This window comes from Xenopus tropicalis, chromosome 1, assembly GCF_000004195.4.
Source record: "Xenopus tropicalis strain Nigerian chromosome 1, UCB_Xtro_10.0, whole genome shotgun sequence".
Taxonomy (NCBI): domain Eukaryota; kingdom Metazoa; phylum Chordata; class Amphibia; order Anura; family Pipidae; genus Xenopus; species Xenopus tropicalis.
Genome location: NC_030677.2, coordinates 39803642 through 39811232, shown reverse-complemented (window position 1 = coordinate 39811232; position 7591 = coordinate 39803642). Strand labels below are relative to the sequence as shown.

General features: G+C 40.2%; 1 protein-coding gene across 2 annotated transcripts in view; it reads left to right on the top strand.

The window, feature by feature from the left end:
- Positions 1 to 396: 396 nt before the first annotated feature.
- The window catches only part of lnx1 (ligand of numb-protein X 1), a 105818-nt gene continuing 98623 nt past the window's right edge, over positions 397 to 7591 (top strand). The window contains exons 1-2 of one of the 2 annotated variants that reach the window (XM_018095508.2): positions 397 to 556; positions 6168 to 6614. In XM_018095508.2, the coding sequence (XP_017950997.2) occupies positions 6220 to 6614 (395 nt within the window). In that variant the 5' untranslated portion in view covers positions 397 to 556; positions 6168 to 6219. Of the gene's footprint in view, positions 557 to 5479; positions 5502 to 6167; positions 6615 to 7591 lie in introns of those variants that run through there. The other variant, XM_031895405.1, reaches the window with a different exon arrangement.

Here is a 7591-nt window from a genome sequence, read left to right as displayed (position 1 = left end):
GAGACACCTGCTATTGACTCCTACACAATCTCGACAAGTTTTAGCTGGCAAATTGTCAGATTCAGATTTTAAGCCATTTTGTGACTTTTTTTAATGCGACTTTTAGCGCTAAAAAAATCTGAATTGGAAAAAAAATCCAAGCATTATTAAATGGCCCTCATAAAGCGCTTAACTATGCTGAGTGGGGGAAAAATATTTTAATTTGTTTACTTATTTGTGTAATTAGAATCAGATTCTAAAGAAGAGAAGGTTATAACCCTAGTAACAACCAAAACAGAGCTGACAAGGTGGCAGTGACTGCCTGGGAGCGGATCACATACAGGTAGAGTCAGTGTGATGCAGCCTGTAGGTGTGAGCTGGGCTTGCTGGGTGGGTGTGGCTTGTGATGTCACTAAATGCTTTGTGTTGAACAATCAAGTAACTCAATTACAGGAAGGGTTGTGTTGTCTTCTACCTTGTTACTGGAATAAACACCCGCTGCTCTTTCTACCTCTGCAGGCAAAAATGGCCATAATAGTATCAGGACCCTGTCCCCCCTCCTGCCCATGGAGCTAAGGTGAGTGTTTGATTTGTTCTTCCCTGTCCTGTATGACTTTATTAGGTGGAGCTGACTGAGCAGGACACAATGACACACTGCCTGTTCATACCGGTCTGCAGCTCACTTTCCTATTGAGCTACAATACAAGGACTGGCGTATAAGATTTAACATTCTGGTCACTTCTCCCCAGGTACCTGGTGTCAGGAAAGTAATATAAATATACAGGATTTGAAGTTTTCCTTTTAACCACTTGTGGAATTCTTCAACACACAGGGGACACAGCGAGACAACTAAATGCCATGGCAAATCAAGTCCCAAGCTGTAATGTCACTCTTACATTGTTGTTATTTTAATGTAAAGCACAAACTTAATCTAAAGTGTTGTACATAAAAGTGCCTTTTAGTAAAATCATATATAACAGGAGAGGTACTAGGTATATTACAGTCTACAAGTTACTTAAGCATGAAAGGTTTCTGTCTAAATGGTTAAACCTCTAATGGGGTGCTATAATAAAAAGTACATCTGTGTTGGGCCTGCTAGCCCATAGCAACCAACCAGTCGATTGCTTTCAGATGGGTTACCAGCACGTGCTTCTCAATGATTGGTTTGAATGGGTTAGTATACCTGGGACCTGGGACCTTGCAACTTTTATTGCATTACCCCTTTAATGTGAAAACAAAACATTATCTTTCTTGGTGTTGCCAAACTGCAACTCACAAGGTACTTCATAGGATAAGCATTTCTGCTGTAATATGAGTCTGGCATAAAGTAAGTGACGTAGCATTTGCAAGCCTTTTGTTAGCCCAAGGGTTTGCCCCCAAGTACTAAATCTATATCTTGCATGGTTAGTAACTAAATCATTCATATGCATTACATGGCAGTCAGTGCAGACTGCAACATACAATTAATTGCTAAATAACTATTTAGTGGGGGGGTTCTGTATAATCCTAGATAAAACTGCATGGTTGTTGTATGTACTCCTCTTCTTCAATATATTTTATAGGTGCACCTTTTTAACAGTGATTTCTAATGCTATTTACATTAACAATTCCCATGTGTATGTATCCAAATTTTGACTTATTCTGGTCATATAAAGACATTCAAAAATTCTCTATTAAATAGGTAAAATGCATATGATGCCAGTTGAAAAATGGGCATAAATGCTGGTCCATGTAACCAGAAATGTATTGATTTGGAGAGACGTTAATTGTTGTTCCAGTAAGGAACAACCCCCTTATTTTATGTGCAGTATTAGTGGTTCTGCCATTTTGCATATAAAACTTGATATGAGTGCTCACAGTGGCCCACAGCATTCACATCCAAGGAGTTTTCTTGCTCCGGCACGCACAGCAACTCACACCAACCAAAAGCTGCTGTCCACTTACAGATGAGGAATAACATATAGGTCATTACTTCCCCAGTGACATATATTAAAGGCATCACTGCCAGTGCATCCCTGGAACTTTGCGTACTGTACTTTCAGTTGTCTTTTGTTTATTCCATATATCTCCAACTTGCAGCCCTCCAGATGTTGTTAAAGTACATCTTCCAGCATCCCACCGACAGCCAAGGAGTGTCATGGGGCAGTGGGAGATGAACTTCAACAACATCTGGAGGGTTTTTCTGTTTCCCATTTGCGAGTTTGTTCAGTAAGCACTAAATGTGAGTATGGACAGGTCCAGCAAAGCCAGGGGAGCCCCTCACCCCTTATCACTGAGTTCCAAGTTGCTGATATAATAAATACTTATATTATTGGTGGTGAGCCCAGTACAGGAAGGAAAGCATTTGTGGAAAGCTTAATGAGCTGTCGCACTGCTGCTAAAGGCCAACCGGTTTTGCTCACGTTTATCTGAGGGAAACTCACATGCAGTTCTCATGGAACAAAAACTCTCCTAGCTTGCTATGTAAATAGACTGTGTTTACTTTTTAAAAAATGAAGAAAAAATGCCTGATGAGGTTCTAATGCAGAGAAAATATTTCAGGGAAAACTTATTGGCCTTGCTTAGAATGGAAACAATATATTTCACTATTGGCCCAACAACTTGCCTATTGTTAAACATTCCTATTCTATGTTTCTGCACTTCTATCTAGCTTGCCAACTTTCTTTTTCTAGTTATATCTAGGTTTTCGTAAAGTGATATGTTTTAAAAATACAGCAGATTCATCCCCCTTAGCCTTGGAAAACTTGGCTTGGCTCTGCTAAATAACCTTGTAAAGGCTCATGGGACGCACTAGAGCTGTACTGGCCCCACTAGAGCTGTGTTGGCCCCACTAGAGCTGTGTTGGCCCCACTAGAGCTGTACTGGCCCCACTAGCGCTGTGTTGGCCCCACTAGAGCTGTACTGGCCCCACTAGAGCTGTACTGGCCCCACTAGAGCTGTACTGGCCCCACTAGAGCTGTGTTGGCCCCACTAGAGCTGTACCGGCCCCACTAGAGCTGCACTGCCCCCCTCCTAGAGCTCTACTGTTCCCCCCCCCCCATCTAGAGCTGTATTGCCCCCCTTCCCCCTCCTAGAGCTGTACTGGCCCCACTAGAGCTGTATTAGTACTTTCAAGATTTCTAATGCAAGGAAAAAGGACCATTAGCTGTAAAGCTCCAAAGTCTGGCACTTGTCCGCTAGTATAATAATGCCATGTGTGCTATAGACCTAAGTGCATTGAATAGCTGATTTGTGAAACTTTTGTTCTCCCCCCACGTAACCTTGCAGGGTTTACTGGTGTGAAGGTGCCAGAAATGTACATTTGCTTCTATTACAGTTACTTGTGACTCCCCTAGGAACCTAGGCACGGAGTAAGTATTACTGAGGGTATTCAGTTCACAGTTTTGCACCAGTGCAGTAACCCATAGCAAATTAGTTCTGATCAATAGTTAAATGTAGTCATAACAAAGGTCTGGTTGCCACAGGTTGCTGCGCTGGTATAAAGTTCCACATACAATATCTTGAATCCTCCCTATCCAGCCTCAATGACCATTTTATTATAGACTTTCTGCCCTCCAGCTGCAGTTACAATACAACTTCCATCATCCCCTACTATCAGAGGTGGGGTCTGTTGACGTATAACAACTGATGGAGGACAGATGTTTGGAATTCCCTTTGCTTTGCTTTTTACAATCACAAAGATGCTCCTAATGACAAGTGAAACTGTACTGAATGCAGGAATGCAAGTTTGGGCAATTTCCAGCTAATACCATTATAACCTAACAGAAACCTGCATGTTAAGGCAAGTCTAAAACTTCTGCCAAAACATCTATAGATCAGAAACTTGGCTTTAAGGGAACGGTATCTTCCCCCGAGGGGTCGGTGGCATGTTAATTAGACTTAATTATTCCATGAACTTAATTCTTTTTTCACGTTGCTAACTATAGAATTAAACCATAGAATGTGCCTGTGCAATATCATTGCCCATGCTCTGTTACATGTATGACCCACAAGAGCAGTTGTGGTTGTGCTGTTGTTGCATGAATATACAACATTCCATAAAGGTGCGTACATCTAAAGTGTCTAAAGCGGCCTCTTGAACTCTCACATAGTTGCACTAAATGCTGTTGGTTATACCTCCTATTGTAAGTTACACACAGTGTGCCTATTGATGCAGGGGAACCAGTGGTGTAAATACTCTGCACTGGACCCCCTGCAAAAAAAAATTCAGAGGGGCTTGGTAGCAAACTCTACATGCCCCTCCCCCCCACAGGAGTTCCCCCGCCCACTTGCAAATTTGGAGACGTCCTCCTGAAATCGCACACTGCACTTGCAGTCATAAATGAGCCCCTATAATTCCTGGCAATGTATTAACTGATTTAATCTGGCTATTTTTATGTAACATTTCATGTTTTCTTAAGCACACCTCATAATGATACTTAACTGCTGTCATTAATGGGTGAATGATCTTATTTTATTACACTTCAATAATATGGTTTTATAATTTACAAATTCGCCAAAAAATATGTTTTCAAGTGGTTGTTATTGCTTGCATCTGTAAAAGTACATATATGTCATGGGCTTTCCCTAAACAGATTGGTGTTACAAAAGGATGGAAGTCTCTATGAAGGAATAGTAGCTAGTATAAAACTAGTACCCATGGGTGTGGCGGCAAGTCGTATATTTAACAGGAAATGATCCTCCCTAAACAAGCAGATATAAAATAATATTGCTTATCAAAAAGGAGGTCAAATATTTTTCAGGTTAGAGCAAATAAATACATTCATAGGAAATGTTCTGCCCATAATAGATTTTTTTGATTGGTCCCTATTTGTACAATAATCACTTATCCAAACCAGTGTATATTGTATACTTTGTGTTTATAATGAATTGCACTTTCTATCTCAAGACTTCTTTGTTCCTCTCAAAGGCGCTTTCAGAACACTTTACAGGAGTCACCCTTGTTTTGTGAAATAAGAGACATGAGATGTCTCCGTAAATGACTTTAGCTCTTGTATCGAGGGCAGGTTGAGACTGGCATGAAGATGGATCTATTCTTGTCTATCTGATGGAATGGATATTTACTTTAGTGCAAGGAATGTTACAGAATAATAAATATCCAGGGGCATTCATTTAAGCAGCCAGCATGAGGTAACACCCACATTCTCGATAAATGTAGTGCACCTTCATTATTTAATACTGTCATAAACACCAATTTGTACCTACAAACTTGTCTTAATATGAAATTGTGATTTGTGATTCCAGTAAATGGTACAACCCTGTTTCCAAAAAAGTAAAAATGTAAATGAAAAATGTAAATGAAAAGATACTGCAATACTTTGCAAATTATGTAAACCCTATATTTAATTGCAGATAGTACAAAGGTAACATATTAAATATTAAAACTTGTTATTGTTTTCTTTCTTATGATTGTTTTGGATGGGTGACAGGTCTGGGCTGCAGGCAGATAGGCAGTTTATCACCCAGAATCTCTTACTTGTTGTAAAGCCATGCAGAATGCAGTTCGGCACTGTCTTGCTGAAGTAAGTATGGCCTTCCCTGAAAAAGACGCTGTCTAGATGGCAGCATACAGTATGTTGCTCCAAAACCTCCAGCTTTAATGGTGCCTTCCCAGATGTGCAAGCCACCCATGCCACCACAGATGCTGCCTATTGATAACAAGCCATATGAGCTACCTTCTACTCTTAAGTATCTTTTTAATACTGTAAATGTTTAAATCCCCTACTTTTTATGCAACAATTTACCTTACATGTCTAAATGCGTATTATATAGTTTGTATTGATTTCAGAAGCAAGAGCATTAATAATCATCCCTTACTCCACAAACACCCCTGTCAAAATGTATGGCCAGTTATTCTTGTCCAGCCCTCTCAGGGAGTGATTTATTGTACTATTCCACAGATATGGGTAATATTTCTCTCTTTCTATCCCATTAAACAGGTATGTAATATATGGAATATTTGTAACCTGGTATTTTTCATTATAAAGGGGTCTTTCACGAATGTGGGACACGATGCATTATGGCTACTAAAACATTTCAACTGTAAAAGGGATTATTTTGCATCAACATAGATATATCATAATTTAATAAAAATCATGTACAAGGGCCTTTTTTATTATTAAGATATACAAAACTTATTTAGGCTATAGGCACTAATGTGTTTTGTTGTCTGTATTAACGCCATACAGGTTTGTGTGATCAAGATTGGGACTGAAATCTCCTTGCTCTGCACCCTACATTATGGAGTCAAATGATGCAATTGAAGAACTGGACAATGAAAAACCCCAATCACTGTGTACTGTATGTGGTCAACTGCATTCAGAAGAGGAGAACCATTCTTATACATACACTGAGGAAGTGGATGATGATTTGCTGTGCAATATCTGCTTGCATGCCCTCATACAACCGCTAGACACTCCATGTGGCCATACCTACTGTACTCTCTGCCTCACTAGCTTTCTAGTCCATGAAGACTTTTGCCCTGTGGATCGTAAGCATATTTTGTTGCAGACTTGCAAGAAATCCACCATACTTGTAAAAAATCTTTTAGATAAACTTCCAGTCATCTGCCCATTTAAGGAACACTGTACAGATATTGTTCAACGGTGTGACCTTGAGGAACACTTCCAGAACAGGTATGTTCCTTCTCTATGTCTATGTTATGGTAAATCTGTTTTCCAAGTCACTTATAACATTGTGTTTGTTCTAGTTCTATGACTATGCAACTGATTGTTGTTGCTGTTGAATTAATCTCCATTATTCTGAATTGGTGAGCATCTATGCATTTACAATAGTGCTGCCTTTGGTACAGGTTATAATTTTGTCCAGGTGTCTAGATTAGAAACCTCTAGTGCAAGAATCCCCAACCTTTTTTTACTTGTGAGCCACACTCAGATATAAAACGTGTTGGTGAGCCACACAAGCATGAAACAAGTTCTTTGAAGATGCCAAATAAGGGCTGTGATTGGCTATTTGGCATCCCCATGTAGACTGCTAGCCTGCAGCATGCACTGCTTGGAGTAAAACTGTGTCTCTGTGCTTCCAAGGCTTGTCTCCAAGCCAGATATTTAAAATGGGCACCCAATTTAAGGCCATTGGGAGCAAAAGGAAAGGGTACAGGGAGCAACATGTTGCTCAAGAGCCACTGGTTGGAGATCACTGCCCCAGTTTGTAGTTGCAACCTGACCAGTATTTTACTTGCCTGGGCAGTATCAATGTGTGTGAATTACTGATACAATTGTCCTGATGATATTGTAGAACCCCCCATTCCTATCAGGGCACCAGCTGAGCATTGATCAGATCATCACACGATGATAACATTGCACCCAAGTCATGTGGTTCAGAGTGGTGTATGAAATCTACTTCCCATTTGGAGAAATATGAGAACTTTAAATAAAGTTTGTCACCATTCACTGTACGGTAGAGTGCTTCACAGACCAAACAATTTTCCTGAGGCTGCATTTGCAGTCCCACCATTTTCTTTGTGAATAAATAACCTGTGGCCACCACTACCGGCAGTCCTGTCACAGCCTGTCCAGAAAATGAATGGGCCGTCCCATATCACTTTGCTGTAAAATTCGCAAAACGTATTTGTCGCAACTTTTTTTTGACG